The following is a 22,543-nucleotide window of genomic DNA, read 5'->3' as shown; positions in this document are numbered from 1 at the left end:
GGACTCTGGAGCAGAACAAAGGCTGAGGAGACGCACCTTCCTGGCAGACTCAGACAACCACAGAGGACTCTGATCTTCACCATATAAGGCAACCAGCATCCTCTGTGTGTTTTCAAGTAAAACTTTCCTGTTTAGCTTTAACTGAAGCACAAATAAGCTCCACGGGGCGTTTTGGATGACGGAAATTATATGAAATTTGAAAAGCTTCAAAGAAACTTTATTCTTTTTGGTTATTTGTAAAAGAAAAGCATGTCAGGGCTGTGCACCAGCGGCCGTGCTGCGCTCTGCAAACGCGAGGGCCGCCCGCAGATCCTCCCTGGTTGTGGCGTGCATCCCCAGTGACTTTCTGAGCGCTTTCGCCAGGTTCTGTGGGGAGATGAGGTGGAGGCGCAGCAGAGAGTTGATCAGCTGGGAGCGAGCGTTGCCGATGAAGGAGTGGGACAGAAAGAACGAGAGACCGCCGTCATGGTTGGTTCTGAAGAGCGGAACTCTGACCATCCCCATGACCTGCAGGGACAGGAAGCAGGTGAGGACGAAACAGAGCGCGAGTTAGAGCAGACCTCCGGAGGGGATGCTCTACCTCCAGCCCGTGATCCACCGCGGTGGATGCAGCTGCCCTCTCCACCTCCTTGATCTGCTCCTCCTCCATCTTCTTCACGTAGAAGTGAAGGATCAGCTTTGATTTGGCGGTCCAGGACAGCGCGGGAGCGTAGCAGGTTTCCACATAGTCCTCCTCAGTTATGGGTATCTCCAGGCCTAGCTCCTCCAGCAGCTCCCTGCTCAGCCCCGCCTCCAGACTCTCCTCTGCCGGGTTAACCAGACTGACATGAGGGAGAGGGGTCAAAGGTCAGTACTAGATTATCCTTCTGAGAGTCTGCAGATTATGAGCTAAGAAATCAAAAACACGAAGCTTTCGTACCACCAGAGCAAAAATATACATGAACACTTTTTTAACGCAAACATTTAAAGACCCACTGTGATGTTTCTGATGTTTTTAACATGTCCTTGTGGCATTTTCTGATGATGGAGAACATATAAAAAGAAAATTACGGTTAAGGTCGCATTACTGTGTATTTCTTTATTCAAATTGTGTGAATCAGGAGAAGACAAAAAAAAGCCATTGGAAAAAGCTTGTAGTTGTGACGGAGAAGCTAACAATGCGGGTCACAAGCTCTCTGCTCCGCTCCATTCTGATGCATCCACCTGCAGACAAATAGATCCACAAACGTCTTTGTTCTCCTCGTTTGAGCTGGAATCTGGATCTAAACTGTACGGCTGCATAGCTCCAACATTGCTCGCCATTTTTGTTGCACTGCTAATGTTAGGTTGGGGGGTATGAAGGGCTGTAAGCTAGCAGAAGACCGTGTAATCAAAGGGATGATAGGAAGGGGCGGTGGGGCTGCTCCATGACACACTCCACAGACCCGCCCACAACTCAGAGGTGAATTTCTAATGAACTCCTGCCGCTCTGCAGAAACTATGACCTTGAAAATGACACAGGTTTGTCCATTTTGGCTAAAAACGCCATCATCACAATTAAAAGACCACTGGGAACGCTATGAAAATAGATACAAAGATGATCTGTGTGGGACTTTAACAGCAAAACCAACAAAAAACTTTCCATTTCCTTTTTTTCGCTTGGAATTGGCGTATCTAACTCTACAACTACATGTTTGAATAGTCCACTTTAATTTTGGGAAAATGGAAAGAAAAAGAAAAGGTTTAGGACCACGCGATCCTCCCATGTTTTCTCCTTCTTCTGTTTTGTTTGACAGCAGTTTACTCCCCGAGCTGAGAGGATCCAGCGCCCCTTACTGACACTTTATTAACTCCGTTAACACAGACACATTATTAAGACACGTTTTTAAGCGACTGCAACGGGCCGTAATGTCTCCTCAGAGTAAAATGCGCTCACTTCTGTTGTCCTTTTCTCAACATGTATAAAAAATAAAAACGATCAAACAGAGAGAAGGACTCCAAACTGTGTGGCTGTCATTTTATTTTGCATCATTGAGATTCACGTCGTCTGCGACATCAATTTATGATAACACAGTGTTGTATTTAGGCTACGTTCTTTGTCTTTCGGGGCTGTGATCCAGTTGAGGGAAGCTCTCTGTTGTTGAGGAGAACATGAATTCTGCAGAGTTTACCGCTGTTTAAAAGCCTATCGTAAAGGAGACATAGCTGTTGGGAAATGCTGCTGGCAGCTGATCTTTTAACAACATTTTTTATTTTTTGGAAAATGAATTATAAGGTCTGCAATCTTGAATTCAATACAATGTATAAAAGTCATACCAAACACAAGGTTCAGGCCACGGTCCGGACCAAATTAAGTGGACTGGTTCTCCACCAAAGGATTTTTCCAATCTAAATACACCCTTAAGACCATTTACACAAATAATGTAACTCCAACAGATTCAGACAGAGAAAAGCAGCTTTGCACTTAAGCAACAAGAAAGTCAGATTCACTGGAATGCATTCTGTACAGGAGACACAACACTGAGGGGATTGATTGGCAATAGTCTACAGCCAATCATGACGCAGAACACACACACACACACACAAAGCAAAATTCCACTAAAAAAAAAATCAGAGAACCGCATTACAGCGAGGTACATTGTACATTTAATTATTTTGTATATTTAAGTTTAGCAGTGACTTTTATTGTCAATTTAGGATTCAGCTAAAGCATTTGACATTTATTTTCCATTTTAAACATTTCTATATTAATTTAGTTTTCTTTCATTCTTTCTATATATATATTTTACATGTAAATTCACATTCAAATGAGCTTCCTTACCATAATTTGTGTGCATGAAAAATTATAAATCAAGGAAATCAAATATATACTGTAGATTTTAATTGTATTATACATAATTTTCTCAAATTTTTTTTTAGACTTTGTTTAGGCAGTAATGTATTTCAAATACCATAATTACTTTGGGTATTTTTTTCAAGCAAAACTTAGCATTTAATTCAAAATTCTAACACTTTTAGTATTAATTGTTTGTCCTATATTATAGCACTATTATCTTTCTTTTTTAGTTTATTGTCACTTTTGTATTAAACTCAATTTTAAAAATGGAAAAGAGGTAATATCAAAATCTTTAGTGATTGAAATGACCTAAAAAGACTGTCAGGGTAAAGGGATTGAAATTCATTCAGTTGAAATTGTGTTTAGTTCACTTGTGTTTGCTTCCTGTCAGCATTTTGCAGTTTGAGTTTCACTTCGTCAGCATAGGAAGGAGAAATTATTTCAGCTTTAGTCAACATAATCTGAAAACTTATCTGAGGTTTTCTTGCATAACAACAGATTTACTTGCTACTTTTGGTTTATAATGTTGATTTTAAACAATAAAGTGAATGTTTTTAATGATAAAGCAGCATGAAGATGGTCAACCTTCCTCATTCTGTTTTCCTTTTCCTCCCCTTTTAAATAATTTCAGTGTGTTGGTTGATGATGCATCTGAAATGTTGGCGTTAACTTCTGCAAATCCCTGACAAAAGAAAGAAAGAAGAGAAGTGATTCATTTTTCCTGAATAATAACCAAGAAAACAAAGCAGTTTATTGAACTGCTGCTAACAAAATGAGGGTGTGCAGAAGATGCATGTCTTTGCATTTTTACCACCTTTGTTGGCTTCCAGCAGCTTGTAAAGAAAGAAAAAAAAGAGAGAGATGCACAGGGCGGCGCTTATCGTACCTGCACACACAGGGATATAAAAAGCCTCCCCAGAAGAGACTTACCCGCCAGGGAAACCCAGCAGACCGTCAAAGCGCATCTGCATCTGTGGGAGGTGACAGAGCTTCTTATATACACACACAGAAAAATGCACGTTTTCCCTTTAAAAAAGCAGAAAAACAACATTGTGTGTTGTGCAAAAGCTCAGGTCAGTGCATATCTCGCCCCGTTTGTCCCCTGACACACACACAAGTATCGCACACATGGTGCTCACCAGAACGATGTGTCTGATGGGAGTTCTCCCAAACAGCTTGGATGTTGTGTCGGCATACAGCATCACATGGCACGCATGCCTGCAGCCCGAGCACGCCAGGGCCTCCTCCCTCGACAGCTGTCCACTCGCCATCTACGAGACACAAACAGAAAAGTTACTCACAGCCACAGTGTGATGGTTCCATTCACCCCTGGGGGGTCATTTCATGTGAAATCGCTGACTTTTTTGTCCTTCTGTTTGTATCTGTTTTCCTTGTTGTCCTGCTTTGTCTTCCGACTTTAAGATTACTTCTGATCTGACTCGAGATCTGATAGCTTTGCTGGATGAGGGAAGAATGGCCGACCTGAGACTTGAGTAACTTCTGGGCGGTGTTACCAAGATGGCAGAATAAGCGGTTACGTTTTTCGGGGCTCCGACGCTTCAGCTGAAATAACAATTCTTTCCATGTGAGAAGTTCAACCAAAGCTAAAGAAAATACCAGCGAAGAACTCTCAAACCGATTCAGCTTGAAAGAGGTTTGTTTACCACTGTTTTCGTTATATTTTTCAAACTTCGACGTGAAGAAATGGCTAACACTAGCAAAGACCATGAGTACCATCTAGTGCAGGGGTGGGCAATTCCAGGCCTCGAGGGCCGGTGTGTCTGCATGATTTCCAGATAGTCTTGCCCTACTCATGGCTGATTACCTGGTTCAGGTGTGTCCAGCCAATTAGAACATGCCAGAGCAGGGTATGCTGGAAAACATGCAGGAATGCGGCCCTCAGTGCCCACCTCTGATCTAGTGGCTTCAGGACAGACATGCAGCGAGGGAGAAGTTGGATGGATGGATGAACAGGAAGACACCCCACAAGATCAGACGAGAGTCAACACACACCACACACCGGTAAAAAGCCCAAACCCTAAAAAGATTAAAAAGAATGCTCCACGAGAACGCAAGGAGGAAATATCCAACAGTGTCCTTTTTAAATGCAATTCAAACCCTGACAACCAAGTTTGACACTTAAAGCGAATATCTGAACGGATATGAGTTTCAACTGCAAGAGAACACAGATGCTGTCAAACAAGTTAAAGAGTCTGTTGATGCAAATACAGCTGCTGTTAAAAGTGTTGTGGAAGATGTGAACCGCCTCAAACTGCAGATGGTGTCTCTGCAAAAAGGAAAATGCTTCTCTCCGTGAAATGTGTCTGGAACATGCAAGATATAAAAGAAGATGGTCTCTGCGACTTATTGGCCTTCCTGAGTAAGAAGGGGAAATCACACGAGATGAAACTCTCAAGATCCTTTCCAAAGTGATGTCGGTCAACGTTGAGGAACTACGACACTCAGTGGACACAGTGCATCGGCTGGGACAGAAAGGAAAAAATAACCAACCAAGACAGATTATCATCCAGTTTGGAATGAGAGTTGTTCGAGACCAAGTCTGGAGAATGTCAAAAAATGCAAAAATCTGCAAAGATCTAAATGTTCGCTTCAAAGAAGACTTTTGCAAAGAAGACAGGGAGACTCGTCAGCGTCTTTGGCCGAGAGTGGAGGAGGCGAGGAAGAGAGGACTCAAGGCCTTTTTAAAGGACGGCTACGCGGTCATCGATGGTCATCAGGTCATAGCCTGAAACCAACACTCCTTCATCTAGACTGAATGGGCAAAGACATCTTCCTGAAGGACAAGAGAGAAAATACATCCAAAGCTGGTATGTTATTGTGTTGAATGTTATTACAGCTTTGAGGAAACAGATAAAAAAATGTGAAATTGCATTATAGCCCTTTATGGAGTTAATTGCTTTCTAGCTATTCTTTATGGTTCTTTCTTTGTTATCTTTCAATGTTCGTGGTTTTAAGAATGTAACAAAGCACAAGGCAATTTTTCTTTACTGTAAGGCACAAGTTAACGTGAACTGTTTTTTCTTTCAAGAGACACACAGTAGTGAAGAAGATTTTGATTTTTGGAAATCTCAGTGGGGCAGTGGAAACATTTATTTATCTCATGGCAGTCCTCGTTCAGCAGGAGTGGCAATTTTCTTACAAAATTCTGATGGTAAAATTGTTGATCATAAAAGTGACACAGAAGGTCATTGGCTAATGGTTAACATTGAGGTGGACGACACTAAATATATTCTTGTTAACATTTACGGTTTTAATAATAGGACAAAAAATCAGAAATTCCTTACAAACATAAATCACAAGATAATCAACTGGAAACAGATGTATGCAACTGACAAAGTTATTGTTGCAGGTGATTTTAATGTAGTACCAGATGAAAACCAAGACAGATATCCAACTCAACATAACTCTCCTCGTTTCAATAAAATTATTTCTAAATTTTCTAACTCTCTCGACCTTATCGACATTTGGCGTAGACAAAATCCAAATAAACTTCAATACACCTGGAATAACTCAACACTCTCAACGCTCAAGGATAGATTACTGGTTAGTAACAAGTAATCTATCATCTTCTTCTTGAATTGTAATATCTCTCACTCTCCTCTCACTGACCATTGTGCTATCACTTTGGCTCTCTCCCCTAAAAAAATCAACCAAAAAATGGAACATCCCACTGGAAATTCAATAATAGCCTTTTAAATAACAAAAACTTTTGTAAAAAAATCAAATCACTTATTCCTGAAATAAAAGAAATACAATACCTGTCTCCTATTAAAAGATGGGAGTGGTTCAAATTTAATATTAGAAAAATTGCGATTGTAGAAGGAAAAATTTTGGCTAGGAAAAAAAGACAAGAACAGACTGAAATCATTTCAAAATTAAACACTTTGTGTAATTTAACTCAACTGAGTGAGGAGAATGTCATTGAAATTAACAAATTGTAATCTAAATTAGATGAACTCTATACCGAAAAAGCCAAAGGAGCATTTATTCGTTCAAAGGCAAAGTGGATGGAAGATGAAAAAGTGAAGTGAAATATCTTGGTCTAATAATAACAAAAAACAGTAATGATAGAGAAAGTGTAAATATCACTCCCAGACTAAAAACAATACAGAAAACTTTAAATCAATGGTTGGGACGTGGCCTATCAATATTTGGTCGCATTCTATTATCCAAAGCGGAAGGTTTTATCAAGACTTGTGTATCCCTGCCACTCATTATATACATCCCCAAAAAACATCAAATTGTCTAATTCTATTCTCTTTAAATTTATTTGGAAAAATAAGACTCACTATATACAAAAATCACAATTGGTCAGAGATTATAAAATTGGCGGCTTAAAAGCTTTAGACGTTGAATCACAGATTGTAGCGTTTAGAATGAAATGGTTGAAAGGCTGTATTTCCCAGCCTCATTCTATGTGGTATCATATCCCAAACAAAAACGTCGGTAAGGTCGGGGGACTGGAGTTTTTGCTGGTGTGATTATAATACATCAAAAATACCAATGAAACTATCAAACTTTTACAAGCAAGCCTTAGAATTTGGGAATATGCTTTTCAACCATAACTTCTCCCCTCACAACACTGTTTTGTGGAACAACAGATTTATAACTGTGAACAAGAAATCCTTGTTTATGTCTGAATGGTATGATAATGGTGTGTGTTTTGTTCATGACTTGATGCGTACTGCTGGAAGGCTGTTATCATACTATGAGTTTGTAACTAAATACAAGATTAAGGATTCTAGTAACTGTTATAACAAAGTCTGTAAAGCAATTCCCATACCTCTACTTAATCTTATTCATAACATACTACAATACAATGAAATCAAACCACAATTTTCAGAGCTGAAAATTAACAATAGTCCCCTGAAATATAATAAATGCAACAATACATTAATAACTCTAACCTTTAAACAGATAATTTTCAACAACTTTAGTATAAACAATAGATGCGAGTTAGAAACCACCCAAATGAACAAATCTTTTTCTTTATACATAAAGTACCCACTTCCACCTAAAATGAAAGAAACGCATTTCAAAATAATATCTAAAATTTACCCTGCTGGAGATTTTTTACATAAAAGATTCAAATTTGAATCGGAACCAGGCTTATTCTTTTCATCTGAAACTGAAACATTAAAACATCTTTTTTTACAGTTGCAACGATTTAAAAAAATTTTGGTCTGATATACACAATTGGTTGTCACTCAAAATTTTAAATATTCCCTTTTTTTCCTTATGTGATGTTCTTTTCTATATGGAAAATCTGGACCCAGTAATTTCTGATGTCATTAATGTTGTTATTATTTTATGCAAACATTTCATTCATTTATGTAAATGGAAAAATACATGCCCTTTGTTTAGTATTTTTTGAATTATTTTTCTGATTATTATAAGTGTCTTAAATGCATTCCTAACAAAAACAAGAAAACTACAGTAATTTATCAAAATATATCAAAAGTATTATTATTTTGAATTGTTTTTGCCTTGCCTTTGCCTATTATTTTAATTTTATTTCTTTTTTTCTTCATGTGCATTTATAACGTTTGTTCACCCTAACTTGTTTTGTATATGAGCATCTAAAAAAAAAAAATAAAATAAAAAAGAGGTACACACATAGTTAAAAATATTACTGTTTTTTGTTTTTCTCGGTCTTATATGTGTGTTTGATATTAACAATTGTTTATTGTGCAAGTGAATGTGAATTTCTGTAAATTGAAAAATGTTTAATAAAGTTTGTTGAAAAAAAAACATGAGTAACTTCTCAGAAAACTTTAGCTCCCCCTGCTGGATGGGAGAAAATCCAACAAGAAATGCTGAACTTGACTGAACTTTTACAGTTAATGTGCACAGATTTAATGAGATCTTACTGACATAAAAACGGATTAAAGATTCACACTAATATGTATATTTTACCATCTTTCATTATTTAGATAAAGGTTTATAAATAGCCTATATTTACAAAACAAAAAAAAAACTCAACAAAGAAGTACATTTGTGTTTGAAACATATGTTTTCATTTAAAATCACCACTAAAAGGTTAAGGTGTGATCACATTCTGCACTTGAGAAAATGTCCCAAAAAAACTGCGTTTTCACTCTAAATACGTTTCCAAAAGTCTCTTTAAAATACTAATAATGTTGCAGAAAAAACGGATGAGACTATTCTAAACTTTTTTTTCTTCATTTTCTGCACTCAATTTACACATAAAATCACAAGTTTACACCACTTTGCACTTGAGGCAATACAAATCTTTGACGATTTGCATTAAAAGCTTTCAAAATGCTGAGTCAAGCTTCAGTCAGCTGTTTTTTTTTTTACTTCCAACCAATAACACCACACTCGTGACGTGGAGTGTTCTGATTGGTTACGTAACCCGTATTGACCAATAGGCGGATACCTCTAGGTTCCTTTTAAGGAGCTGCTTGCGTCTAGCAAACTAGAAAGAAGTAAAAAATAAAATCCTATCTAAGTTACAAGTGAAAAACAAATAAACCGCTAAATTAGATTAATTTCTGTAAAGGAAAAATACGATGCATCCCGATAAAACAACCGAACAACATTTATGTTTCTTCATAAAATTCTTACCCGAAAAGAAAAAAAGTTATTTTATGTAAAAGTTTTGCTATAATGTTAGGTTTTATACACAACCTCTATTTATATTTGAAATATAATGTCGTTTAATTACAGGTAAATAAAGAAGACAATAAAACGTAGTGTTTATTAAAGTTTAATTATAGTATCTTTCGATTCCGCAGTTCTTTGAACGCAGCATGAAGACCCACGTGTGTTACATTCAAAACCCACCGGTTTGTTTAATGTTTATTTCCGCTTTTTAAAAAACGTGTTCTTTTACCGACTGAAATAGTGAAGCTTTAAAAGATACATGTATATCTGTGTGTTCTCAAAATAAAACAGATTTTTAAAAGACACAAACCTAATCATTGTAACAGCCGTTTTTGCTGTCACATCACTGTAAATAAACAGCTGGAACGCGATTCTTAGTACAGGCAGACACATTATTGGGATTTCAATGACAGAGGGAACTGAATGGAGTAGCGGCATTCCTCCTCTGATTTTCGCTCGCGCGGTTCTCTGATCCACATCTCCGCTGTCAATGTTAACCCCGTTGGTATTTTAAAGCTCTGTTTCGTAGAAAGTCATAGCCATATTCTGAGGTTTATTCATTGGGGCGTTTTCCGGTCAGAACCAAGACAACAAAGCAGCGGCTAGCTAAAAGCAACTGTCGACATAGATTAGCTTGCTAGCCAAACGCGTCCTGCTGCTTCTTGTTTCAAGCTCCAGCTCAGACAGATCGGGTAAGTTTGACTTCGCATCTGCTTTTAAAAACTCACCTGAACCCCGGATATCACACTAAACGGGTTTATACGTTAATAAGTAGCCAATAAATAACTTGCATTCAAGTCATTTTAAATGTTTTGAACGTAATATTTGTGTTGGTGTCACTCACTGTGACGTTCTGATATCCCTCCGCTGAGTGAGTGTGTCACTTTCTTTAAAACGTGGGTAATGGGGAACTATTTTACTGTCGTTTAAAGTTTTGTTGTAGATAAACATGGATTCAATAATAATTATTTAATACCATCAATAAATGTGCGTGTCACCCGAGACTGTGATCCCAAATGAGCAGATTTTTAAAGACAGCTTTGGGTTTATAGTGAATCACGTGGAATTATCAATTCTCATTGAGGTTCTGCATTTTCTTGTTCCTCCCTTGTGCTGCTGCTCCATCACACTCTGCACTTTCAGGTGAATCAGGATGGGGGAGAACATTCCGGAGGAAGTGATGAAGAACTCCGCTCTGGTGAGGGAACTGGCAGATGTGGCAAAAGACGAAGCTCTCCTCCAGGGGGTCCTGATGAGGATCCAGGAGAGCCCCAACTCATCTGAGGTGAGATTTTTTTAAATCCCATTTGAATCATCTTTGAATCTGTTTTCAAATCGTTCCCATTGGTCTTCCAATTAAGACTATGCCGTTTTTAGCCAAAAACAGAGCGGCAGGAGTTCATTAGAAATTCACCTCTCAGTTGTGGGTGCAACTGCTGGCTCAGAGTAAGCCCGCCCCCATTTCCCATCATCCATTTGTATACACTCTCTCCTGGGGGGTATTCCAGAAAGCAGGTTATGCTAGCTCACATGGTAAGTTTGAGGCTAAGGAAGTTGATAACCTCAGCTTTCGGTTCCAGAAATGGAGGTATGTTTCAGGGTATGTCAAGTTACCATGGCAACTCATGCTCTGAACATAACCTGGTCTGGAGCAGGTTTAGTTGAAGGTTAGTTTGTTTACAGAGAGGTGAAGCAGCATGGCGTGTCCATTTAAAGATGATTTAGTGGATGAAGAAGCTCAGATAATACTTTTCCACCGTGAGAGGGTGACACGACCACGTGTGGATGTTGGAAAGATAAACTTTTTTACTTTGATCTAACTTAATTATTTGCTTCAGTTAAGATAAATAATTTTTTTGTTAAGTCAGCTTAAAAATAACACGTAGCTTTGAGGCAGTTATTTTACTTTCATTCAAATTAATTTAATTAAGTAGGTGTAACTTTGATGCTGCTGTTGGATCGGCACCGCAAGGGATTGTGGGATATCATTCCCTTTTCCTTAAGCACTTAAAATATTTTTTTATCAGACACTGGGTTTGTTTTGTGTAAAACCTACCGACATGTTTCGGCGGAATGTCTTCCACCTTCGTCAGGGTCGTCATCAGATGGTGGCGTGTGACATCTTTAAAAACAGCTGATTTGTGACTGAGGCGGAGTCACCTGTCAAACTTTGACAAGTGACTCCGCCCCTTGATGTCCGTCTTTCTCTGGAGGATGTTGCTCCAGGTGTGAGAGAGCAGGAAAGCCCCCTCATCCCGGTTCATAGAAGTGTGGGCTCGTTTTCTGATCTCCACCGCCTCCATGATCCATCTGCGGTGTCTGTTGTCTTCAGTGCGGAGGACTTTGGCCTTTTCCCAGTCCATGATATGGTTTTCTTGTTTGCAGTGATCCGTTATGGCTGATTTCATGTTTTCTTGAACTGCCTGTTGTCGTCTGGCTCTTGTTAGTATTTTGTTTGTTTCCTTTTCGCATTCTTTTTGATGTTCTGTTTTTCTTGTGATGAAGGAGCGTCCTGTTTCTCCGATGTATGTTTTATTGCAGGTGTGAATGTTTTATTTCATTTATGAAATCCCATGTCCTGTCTGGACGGATCTGGGTTTAAATGTGGGTTTTTGATCAAATGTGTTTAGTTGTTTAGCTGTTTTACTGTGTTTTGTCTAGTTATTTTGTCCTATTTTGCTTTAGTCTCTGCACCATGAGTGAGAGGGAGGGAGAGGATTATGAGTTTATATAGCACCCCTACCATCTATTACTGTCATGACAATCATGGAAAATCTCTATATTAATTTATGCACTCTGTGGGTTTTTTCCGTTCTTTTTATTTTTATACAAATAAGTATATCTGTCGGCTCAAACTTAGACATATGAGTTTTCAAGAAATATAATTAATTAAGATGGAAAAAACAATTAATTGAATTGGAGTAATATTAACATTTATGTTAATATGACATGTTGGGAGCCGGTTTAGCTCGTGCTGGTTTGCGGCGCCTGCCGTCCGTGAAACCAGGGTTCGACTCTGGGCTGCTCCCTGTTCCCTTCTCTACCTCTGCCGGTTCCAAGCCCGGTTTGAGAAGGTTGCGTCAGGAAGGGCATCCGGCGTAAAACATTGCCAAATCTACCATGCGACTCGTTCGCTGTGGCGACCCCTGATGGGAGAAGCCGAAAGTGGAAGATGTTAATATGACATGAGTTTTATAGACGTAAGAAATTAGGTTGAATATTTTTTAACTCAATTACTTGTTACCAATAGAAGTAATTCATTTAAGTTGGTGAAATATGCTAAGTTTTGTGTAGTGTGTATATATATGTATATATATATACCGTATTTTCCGGACTATAAGTCGCACCGGAGTGTAAGTCGCACCAGCCCAAAAATGCATTATAAAGTAGAAAAAAACACAGATAAGTCGCACTGGACTATAAGTCGCATTTTAACTTTCACAACCTTATATGACACAATCATAGCAGACTGTTTATCTAATAATTTCACAATAATTTTTTCTCAAACTTATTTATTTATTCCTTTCATGAAGCATCATTGGCCAACTAATACTCTGTTTTCATCCTGTATTTGTAGAAACAGTTGTCATTTTTATTTCATTTCTGAATCTATGAAATCATTGGAAAATAGAATATTATGTTTTTAGCCTTCAAGATCTTACTGTAAAAAAAAGTTTGCTGATTCTCTGAGTCACTTAACATACTCTTAACACTTAACATACCTCATACATCAAATTGACCCAGAAACATCATCTCTGTTCCTCACAAATGAACATAACAAGAGGGTTAACAATGTATTTAATTCAATTTATTTCTAATACAAGTCGCTGCGGAGTATAAGTCGCACCCCTTGCCAAACTATGAAAAAAAGGGCGACTTATAGTCCTGAAAATACGGTATGCGTCACAAGGAAAATGGAAAGATCAGAAACTCGTGCGTTTACTTTGTCTGTTCTTCTACTACTAGCAGAAACTCTTTCTTTTACGGATGCAGCCGTATTACTTTTTTGATGGACGTATAATCTTCATACGCCGTCATTTAAATCTCAGACTCCGTCTCACTGAAGTATTGTGCTTTCTTTTTTTTCACCACGCGTTTCCATGGTGACTCCGGAAATCGGATCCATTGAGAATGTCTTTATGTACATGCCGTGCACGTGCATTAACCCAGGGTTACCAAGTCGAGCGTAATTACGCCAACTCATATCCGGCCTTTTGGAACCGACATACCCAGAGTAAGCAAGTTCAGGCGGATTTCAGCCAGAGTTCAGGCTTAAAGTCAGGCTAGTTTAAACATGCTTCCTGGAATACCCCCCGGCTAGCTTATAGCCCTTCACAATTATGTAATATTGGATTCAGCCGTACAGTTTTGATCCAGATCCTGACGATCATGGATCTATTTGTCTTCAAGTGGATGTATCACCATGGAGCGCTGCCGACTGGAGCTTCTACGTCACGCCTACAAGCTTTTTCCATCTGCATTTTTTTCATCTGCTCCTGATTCACAACAATTTGAATAAAGAAAAACTCAGAAGTGCAGTTTTAAGATCAATTTTCTATATTATATATGTCCTCCATCATCAGAAAAATGCCAAAAGAAATGTTACTAACATGAAAAAAACAATTAGCTCTGTAACAAAATTAGATTTGAAATAAATCAGGGTCAGGGTTTGTCTTTGCCTCAGTTCTTTTAAACTGGGCTCGCTCCGTAATCTGTCGATGATGTCGCTCATGTATTTGTTGTTTCCAGTTGGTCACCTACGCCCCGTTCACGCTCTTCCCCTCACCTGTGCCCAAAGCCGTCTTCCTGCAGGCCCTGGAAGTCCAGACTCACTTCAACACACTTGTGGACAAGATCAGCCAGGACTCAGACTTCCTCCAAGAGGCTTTGGCAAAGTACGTCCTACACCTCATTAATGAACACAGGTGTTGGTTCTAGTCGACAGAATTTTGACTGATCCTCTGTTCTCAGCACCGTTGAGGTGGACGACTTCACTGCCAGGTTGTTCAGGATCCACCAGCAGATCCTTGAAGAAGGACGGTCTCAGGTAGTTTTTGGAATTGTTGTTTTTTTTATTTTTGCATCAGTTGTGAGTTTAATAAAACTTATTATTCTTTGCAAGATGCGGCAATAAAACAATCAAAGCAACTAAAACCAGAATCTCTTTCTCCTGCTGCTTTATAAAAACATGTTAAGACGACCGATGAATGCTTCATCAGCAGTCACAGTTATAGTCACATTTATTTAAAGTAAATCTATTTCTAAAGCACCAAGATGCAAGAATAAAAGCAAGAATCATCCCTTCAGTCGAGATTGATTCTTACAAATCAAGTCCTTCCAAAAAAATCTTCACTATTGTGATCCAATTCAGTCCAGATCCTTCCAATAAGGTACCGTGGTTTGAATTGTCTTAAATCTGAAGGTAATCCTCTCCTTCTGGTTTTATTTCATTTAAACTCTTTTAATATTTCAACCAAAACATTCATCTCCTTCAGGAGCATCCTGCTTTTTTTGCCATCTTTTACATGATATTTTTTTAAATGTTAAGACGTTTATGCTCAATACAAATGATTTGAAAATGTGTGTATTTTGTATTTTTTTTTAAGCTAGAAAACCACTTTAAAGTTTGGAAAGTCAGCTAAACTCTGGCTCTTTCAGTTGTGTATTTTTAACATCATGAAAATCATTTTCATCAATGATTTAGTTAAATTTTGACTTCATAATGGCTTTCTGTGCATGAAAAGTTCAGGCGTGAAGACATCATGCAGCCAAATGAATCACTGATAGCTTTTGTTTAGACTAAATTCATGCTGTGTTCAGTTATGTCACTGTTTTTCTTTCCATAAATTAAAAATATATATATTTAGAGTTTTCTTTCATTCAAACCAGCAGAATAAAAACAATCTAAAAAGGCATCCTGTTCATTTAGGGTTAAATCTAATCAGTGGGTGGTGGGTTTCTGGAGATGTTGACATCAGTACCTGCTGATGTTTTATTTGCGTCTTCACAGAAGATCGTGTTGGGACTCAACCGCTCTGATTACATGCTGGATCAGCGCGAAGACGGGACGTCCGCTCTGAAGCAAATAGAGATCAACACGTTTGCTGCCAGTTTTGGAGGCCTCTCTTCACGCACTCCAGACGTACACAGGTCACGTCAGACCTCACGGGGTCTTCTCGAATCCCGTAAAGTCACGTTAAGGCGGAGAAAAGCCTGACAGAAGCGCTCTCTGTTGTCCTGAACAGACACATCCTGAAGGTGGCAGGAAGGCCCGAGGAGAGCCGGCAGATCCTGGACAACAACCCTGCAGCTGGACTGGCCAGGGCTGTGGCTAAAGCCTGGGAGCTCTACGGATCAGAGAGGTGGGAACCAAGATCCATCCCGCAAATGAAGAACAGCTGTTATCAGTACTGTGCATTGAAAAGCCAGAGCAGGAGAAGCTAAGAGGCCATTATGAACAAAACCTTCAGAAGTTTGAATGAACCCTCCAGCGTTAGCTGTGGTTTAGTGCGGCGGTTTCTAACCCTTTTCAGGCCACAGATCAGTTCAATGTCGGACAACATTTTCACAGACCGGCCTGTTCGAGGCTAAAGTCTGTGTTTTTTTTTAGCTTCCAGTTTCCCTCAACCTTTAAGGGTCAAGTTTATGTCTCTGTAAAAATATCTGCAACTTCTTTAAACTTTATTTGCACACTAGATTTCATGTAGGAACCATTAAAATGTGATCTAGATTTTTTTCTCAAAGTGGAAACTAAAAACAAATCAGACGGCAACTTCAGCCTCGTCCAACTCTTAAGGTGCGACGAATACAGATTAAAAAAAAGGTCACTAAAAGTGATATTTTATGAACATAATGATGGACGTGAATGCACCATTTGAGCAGCTTTATTAGCAGTTGGTTACTGAATATGATGCGTTGTGGTCTGTGGGAACAAGTGACACAATTACTGATGGGTAAATGAGGCCTCATGAAGCGCTTCAGCACATTGCCCAAACTGCATTGACACTGTGTCGCTCAATACTGACTCCTGCTGGACCGAAAACGTCATCGCAGGCATACCAAGTTAAGAAACTCCACTGATTTAAAAAGCTAAGGTCAACACAATATTTTTTGTTATTGTACTTCCTCATTCCCTTGCCTCGCTCTATAATGTCCCAGCATTCAGGAGGTCCTTTTAGGTTTGACAGTTCCGCTGAACAAATGCCACATTTAACCCCCAAAACACAAAATAATTGATGTCAAATAAGAGTCCGTTTGAGATGGAATTGCATTCTGCTAGATTAAGCGGAAACCGAGAGGAACGAGGGGAGAAAAAGCCAAAAACACTTCAAACTATGAAATAATTCCACAAACCTAATTAAAACACCACATGCAACACCTTTAGGAAAGACTGGTTTAGTGGATCACCAGGATCCTGATCTTTCTGGATCCTCACTAACTTAGCTGCTCATCTCCAGCACAATGGGATTGAGCTTCCTGTTGACCTTCCTTCCTTTTATTTCTCCAGCTCAGGACAAACATCTGAAAACGTTCTCATGGAATATAAAACATTTTGGGGAAAGCATCAAGCAGAGAATTTGTGAAAAATCTTTCATTTCCTGTCGACTTTCCGATTGTAGAAAAAGGGGATTAGAGGAGGAAATAACCGTCTTTTTCCAAAGCTGTATAAACTGTGATGCAGTTGTCTTTTCGGGAGTCTCTTCTCTGTTTCAGTGAAGGCAGCAGAGGCTCCCTGGGGGGCTGGGGGTGTTTGTTAAAAGTGTAATAGCAGTGGGAGTGCAGCCGGCGCCGCTCCTGCCTGCTTTAAACGTCCCTGTCCAGAGGCTGTAAACACAGATGGTCAACTAAATCCTTTGAGTTCACACGCTGGCTTTTTATTTTAATATCCTGAAGTCACGGAGCCGCTGATCCATATTCTCCTCTGACCACAGATCTTTGCTTTGAGCTTCATTCTGTCTTCATTCATTCTGCTGTGAAGGAGAACCGCTCTGGCAGCTCTTCTTCTTCTCCACCAATCTCCGGGTTGTGGGATCAATACCAACCGTTATTTCTCTGCAGAGCCTTCGTCATGTTTTTGGTGGAAGAGGTGCAGAGGAACATCTTTGATCAGCGATACGTTGAGAGTGAACTGTGGAGGAGGTACAGTTAACTTTGATTGTACCTCCACTTTCTCTCTGCTGTAGCACAGAAATAAAAAAAAATTGTAATGTTGAAATGTGAAATTAACTTTGGGCTCTCCTTAATTTTTCAGAAATATTCCCACAATCAGGAAGCGCTTCGACGATGTCTGTAGATCGGGATCATTGGACCAGGACAAAAGGCTGTTTGTGTACGTCCCTGTACTCCCATGATTCAGTGCATCGCTGTCCGATCCAACTGGAAGCACAGAAATCCCACCTGAGGAATAACAAATGTGTTTTTGTTTGATTTGGAACCAATAGATGGAAATGATCGTACATATAAGGGATTCTACAGGTGGAACAATACATCTCTATTCCAGGTCTTAGGGTCTTTTAGACCCACTGTGATGAATATGGTGTTTTTAACATGTTCTTGTGGCCTTTTTCTCATATATATGAAGAAAAATAAGCTTAACCCTAGAAGAATTTCGCCCCAAAACGTTACACCACCACTTTTACCGGGTCATTTTTACCCGATATTATATCCCCAACAAAACGTACTTGTCATAAAAAGTAGATCAAAACATGACGACACATGATAAATTACAGTGATTTTCTTTTATTTTCAACTGTGGCATAAGTAACAAAATGAAAATATAGGATGTTCTTAAAAACCTGCTCGAAAATTACTGAAAAATTAAGAAATCGAGAACAAAAAATTCCTAAAAATTAATAAAATGATGCAATGTCGGAGCTATGCAGCCGTCCAGTTTTTTATCCAGATTCCAGCTCAGACCAGGTGAACAAAGACGTTCGTGGATCTGTTTGTCTGCAGGTGGACGCATCAGAATGGAGCAGAGCAGGGAGCTTGTGGCCCCGCCCACCGTAGCAGCTACATCAATGCTACAGTCTTTTTTTTATTTGTCTGCTCCTGATTCACAACTATCTGAAAATAGAAATACCCAGTATTGCAATTTTATGCTTCATTTCCTTTAAATATGTCCTCCATATTCAGAAAAATGCTACAAGAATGTTAAAAACATCATTTTCATTGAGTGGGTCTTCAAGTATTTAGATTTTTTTTTAAATCTTTAAATCTATACTATTGGAACAGCGTTTTGGACCATCTTATGTCGACTGAGTTTGATGTCTTTTGACTGCTTTAACCTTTAGATGAAAGATGTTCCACAAATGTGTTGATTGATGTCAGGAAGAGCTTCTGCCGTAAACTCTTCTTCGTTTCTTGTCAGGGATGGAAAGGAGGTGGCTGTGGTCTACTTCAGGAACGGTTACATGCCGCAGAACTACACGTCTGAAGAGGTCTGAGCTGCAGAATGAAGTTTTGTCTCCATGCAGCTGAATGGGTGCGGGACCGTCCTCCGTCCCCCGTCTGCGCTCAGGAGCTCCCTGAGCCCCAGAAAAACAAGCTGCTCTTCCGCTCTGCTGGTCAAGCGCGCTCGTGTTCTGTCGGGAATGTGGATTCAGACAAAGCCGGCAGGAAAATCCCCCAAAAGTCCTGCAGACGCAGCAAAAACCAGACAGAACCGACACGTTTGCTTTGCAGGGGGGAGGGGGGGGGGTCAAACTGATTAAGAACGTTTGCAGAAACACCTTTGATTGGGTTTGTGTTGCAGTGCTGGGACGCTCGCCTCATGATGGAGCGATCCCGCGCCGTGAAATGTCCGGACATCAGCACTCACTTAGCCGGAACCAAGAAGGTCCAGCAGGTTCTCGCCAGGCCGGGAGTTGTGGAGAAGTTCTTCCCGGATCAGCCTGAAGCCGTGAAACAGATCCGGGCGACGTTCGCCGGCCTCTACACCCTCGACATGGTGGGCGGGGGCGGCACTGCTAACGTTTGGTTCTCTGCGTGGTTCTGGTTCTGATAGAAGTTTGTCCTCCTTTAGGGACCAGAGGGGGACCAAACAGTGGAGATGGCCTTGGCGGCGCCAGACCGCTACGTCCTGAAGCCCCAACGGGAAGGAGGAGGTCAGTATAGATGGTCTCCTCTCAAAGCGGCTACAGTGTTTGTTTGTTTTTCCTATGATTCTGCCGTTTTGAGCTTGAATCAAAAAACCTGTGACGGACGGCGTCGCTCTTTCAGGAAACAACATCTACGGCGCGGAGATCCGTCAGGTCCTGGAGGGCCTGAAGGACGCCACGCAGCGGACGGCGTACATCCTGATGGACAAAATCAACCCCGCCCCCGTGCAGAACTACCTGCTGAGGCAGGGCGGCCCCCTCACCCTCAGCAACTGCCTGAGTGAACTGGGGGCGTTTGGAGCCTATGTGAGGTAATGTTCCTCGCCGCTGGGGGTTCCTCAAGCTTCCTCAAACACCTGCTGAAACGTGGTTCATCCCGATCTGGGAACGATTTCAGTTTGATCCGGATTCCTGACGCACGTCGTCACGAAACCGGCACGGTGACAGAAAAATGAGTCGGATCACACGGCCGTTTAAGAACATTCTGGAGCAAACGGGAGACGTCTCATTCTGACGGCCCAGAAAAGAACCACAGAGACGTCTCGGCCGCTTTGAGACTCCAGAGAAACACCGAGTAGAACGCTTCTGCTCTGTGGCATCTGATGTCAAAGTGGAGCAGCTTTTCAGAAAAACAACATACCAACTCAAAAGCATGGGGGCGGAAGTGTGATAGACTTTTGCTACTTCATGATCTGGAAGACTTTTTTCTGGATGAGAAGGTCTTTGATCTGTTGGAACTCAGGCTGAACTTTAGGTTCTGCAGCAGAAGCGGAGCAAAACAGCAAAACCAGGTGAAGCCTGAGGCCGAATTCTTCCACTACCCATTCGGCTTCTCCCCACCCTTACATTGAGCCCTCCAAACGGAGAGTTATGGAACAGTAGTCCCTCCAAATGCAGACTCTGTAAAAGGTAGGGGAAGAATTCCCAAGTGCTGTGCACCTGTACGCACAGGTGTTGACCCACATGGGAAGAGAATCGGCCCCTTGCATAGTTTGAGGGTCCAGATTATGTTCACCTCCATTCATTTGATGCAACATTAGAGAGCAGAAGATCTAAAACAAATCAGAAACCAGAACAGAAAGTGGGCGGGGCAAAATCATTCTTCACCACCTGCAGCTTCTTCACACCTGAGAGGACGCTCAGTCGGCGTTTGACGCTCCTTCTCATTGCAGACACGGCGCCGACATGATCATGAACGAATGCGTGGGTCATCTGCTGAGAACCAAGAGTTCGGAGCACTCTGATGGGGGCGTGGCAGCGGGCGTGGCCGTCCTGGACAATCCGCTCCTGATCTGAAGGCGAAGGGTCGTGGAGGTCACACGGCGCCAGACCGCCGGACGTCTCTGCTGTCACGAACGCGGTTCAGGTGGACGGCTGGGAATTTTCCTAATCACTTTTTGATTTCTGAATTATTAATAATGTTGAGTTGCAGCTTTTGAAATGAAATCAGTCAAATTGAAAAAGCTGCATTTAGAATCTGGGAGGGAGAAATCAAAACTCTTTTATTTTGTTTGATTTAAAAAAAAATCTTCAAATCCACATTTACAATCAGCACATTTTGTAATCTTTTTCGTAAATCCTGACTGTTATTCAGACTGAAACGTTTTCATTTGGGCTTTCAGTGGCGCCACCTTGTGCCTCTAATGTGTCACTTCATGCTTAAACAGCACAGTCGTGCGTTTTCATGCCGACGAGCTGCTGTTCTTACTGGACCTGCTTAAGCGGCCGGATGAAAAGAGGTCAGCGTTGAAGCTCAGAGTCTTCATCCTTCAAACGGGAGGAAGAGTCGCGGTTAGTTACGGGCTCCCTCCTCGTTCTCCTCTCGCTCGTTCATCCACCACACAATGTCTGATGGAAAGTTCTGGATTTACTGATCAGATAAACAGTGAAAAGCTTCTATTTAATGTTTCCATTGATGCATCACTGGAGGAACTGGACCAAAATACTGAATCTTTAAAGGATGATGGGAGGTTTTATGCTGCTGAGGGTCGAGATTTGCTCCTTTTTCAGATCTTTTCAGACTTCTGTGGTCCAGAGACTCGTGTTCTGCATTCTGAGAATCACAAACCTGAACATTTAAACGGTTTGGTTTGTCTTGTGAAGGACTTCCGGTCTCTCTGATTGTTATTATTTTAAGAAGGAGAAAAACAAATATTTCTAGAATTTCAGAAAATATATGTAATATACAGTGCAAATTATATGATAAAGAACACTTATGGTTTAAAGTGAAATTCAATTTTTATAATCTATAAAAAACAAAATCAAATTATCTTTTCAAATGGAGTATTTGTTTGTAACAAGAGTAAAATATTTGATGTTTTTGTTTAAAAAAAAACTTTTAATAGTTTGAAATAAAGGATGTGTCTGGTTTTTCTGTGGTTTAAATGAAGAAAACGCTACAAAAAATAAATGAACATTTCCATAAGTTGAACTGAAATGTTAATGGACCAAAAAATAAAAAAATAAAAGGATATTTTCCATAAAGCCGTTCTCGCCTCTGATCATTTAAAGCCACGGGGAAGGAATCAGAAGATTTTCACATTTCGGTGTAAAAATTCTCCTGTTTTTTTTATATATACATATTTTTTTTATTTTGAAAAACTTCTATATCAATAACTAGGAGGGATCGCAATTACCGGTAATCAATTACAGACAAATTAGTGCGTTTGTTTTCTCAGCCGTTGTCTGTTGCATAATTTCCAACGAGGTGTCATTTAACCCTTTTTCTATCCTAGGCACATTAACATTGGGAGTGGGGTCATCTAGACCCACTAGACAGTGCTCTGAACCTTTTTTCTTCAATGATTTGTGATCTTCACTGGTGTCCATGGATTACATGAAATCCTCTCCACCTTTATCCACCTTTGTCATGGTAGGCAGAACACGTCACTGTAAGGGGGGGGGTCATCTAAGATAGCACAAGGGTTAAGGACGACGCGGACGCCTGATGGCGCCGGACTGTAAATTCCTCCAAGTTGGT

The 22,543-nt window shown here is 40.3% G+C and overlaps 2 protein-coding genes across 4 annotated transcripts; one reads left to right on the top strand and one right to left on the bottom strand.

The window, feature by feature from the left end:
* Positions 1-195: 195 nt before the first annotated feature.
* Positions 196-10,400, bottom strand: LOC101171079 (U8 snoRNA-decapping enzyme). 2 transcript variants are annotated; one of them, XM_011476763.3, is made up of 5 exons: positions 10,308-10,400; positions 3,955-4,086; positions 3,746-3,786; positions 581-821; positions 196-507 (listed from the first exon to the last, which is right to left on the bottom strand). In XM_011476763.3, the coding sequence occupies exons 2-5, from the start codon at positions 4,084-4,086 to the stop codon at positions 253-255; spliced, it is 669 nt and encodes a 222-aa protein (XP_011475065.1). In that variant the 5' UTR covers positions 10,308-10,400; the 3' UTR covers positions 196-252. The 2 variants fall into 2 exon arrangements, with proteins under 2 accessions (XP_011475065.1, XP_004070336.1); XM_004070288.5 differs by having other exon boundaries at positions 10,192-10,330.
* Positions 732-22,047, top strand: gss (glutathione synthetase). 2 transcript variants are annotated; one of them, XM_078949610.1, is made up of 13 exons: positions 732-846; positions 10,607-10,748; positions 14,213-14,358; positions 14,435-14,510; positions 15,474-15,613; positions 15,709-15,825; positions 17,522-17,602; positions 17,715-17,792; positions 18,834-18,903; positions 19,218-19,412; positions 19,488-19,569; positions 19,685-19,874; positions 20,736-22,047. In XM_078949610.1, the coding sequence occupies exons 2-13, from the start codon at positions 10,617-10,619 to the stop codon at positions 20,857-20,859; spliced, it is 1,431 nt and encodes a 476-aa protein (XP_078805736.1). In that variant the 5' UTR covers positions 732-846; positions 10,607-10,616; the 3' UTR covers positions 20,860-22,047. The 2 variants fall into 2 exon arrangements, with proteins under 2 accessions (XP_078805736.1, XP_004070334.1); XM_004070286.5 differs by lacking the exon at positions 732-846 and adding an exon at positions 9,601-10,155.
* Positions 22,048-22,543: the final 496 nt, after the last annotated feature.

The sequence above is a fragment of the Oryzias latipes genome, chromosome 7, assembly GCF_053564925.1.
Source record: "Oryzias latipes strain Hd-rR chromosome 7, Olatipes_Hd-rR_3.1".
NCBI classification, from domain to species: domain Eukaryota; kingdom Metazoa; phylum Chordata; class Actinopteri; order Beloniformes; family Adrianichthyidae; genus Oryzias; species Oryzias latipes.
The sequence above is the reverse complement of the archived record's forward strand: the minus strand, read 5'-3'. Positions and strand labels throughout refer to the sequence as shown.

Excerpts from the sequence above, each read along its gene's own strand:
- LOC101171079 (XM_011476763.3), bottom strand. The coding sequence starts at position 4,086 with ATGGCGAGTGGACAGCTGTCGAGGGAGGAGGCCCTGGCGTGCTCGGGC. Across the intron at positions 822-3,745 it reads CTGCTGGGTTTCCCTGGCGG|TCTGGTTAACCCGGCAGAGG; the intron begins GTAAGTCTCTTC and ends CCCTCATGTCAG. Across the intron at positions 508-580 it reads CGGTGGATCACGGGCTGGAG|GTCATGGGGATGGTCAGAGT; the intron begins GTAGAGCATCCC and ends CTGTCCCTGCAG.
- gss (XM_078949610.1), top strand. The coding sequence starts at position 10,617 with ATGGGGGAGAACATTCCGGAGGAAGTGATGAAGAACTCCGCTCTGGTG. Across the intron at positions 15,826-17,521 it reads GAGCTCTACGGATCAGAGAG|AGCCTTCGTCATGTTTTTGG; the intron begins GTGGGAACCAAG and ends ATTTCTCTGCAG. Across the intron at positions 19,413-19,487 it reads GCCTCTACACCCTCGACATG|GGACCAGAGGGGGACCAAAC; the intron begins GTGGGCGGGGGC and ends GTCCTCCTTTAG.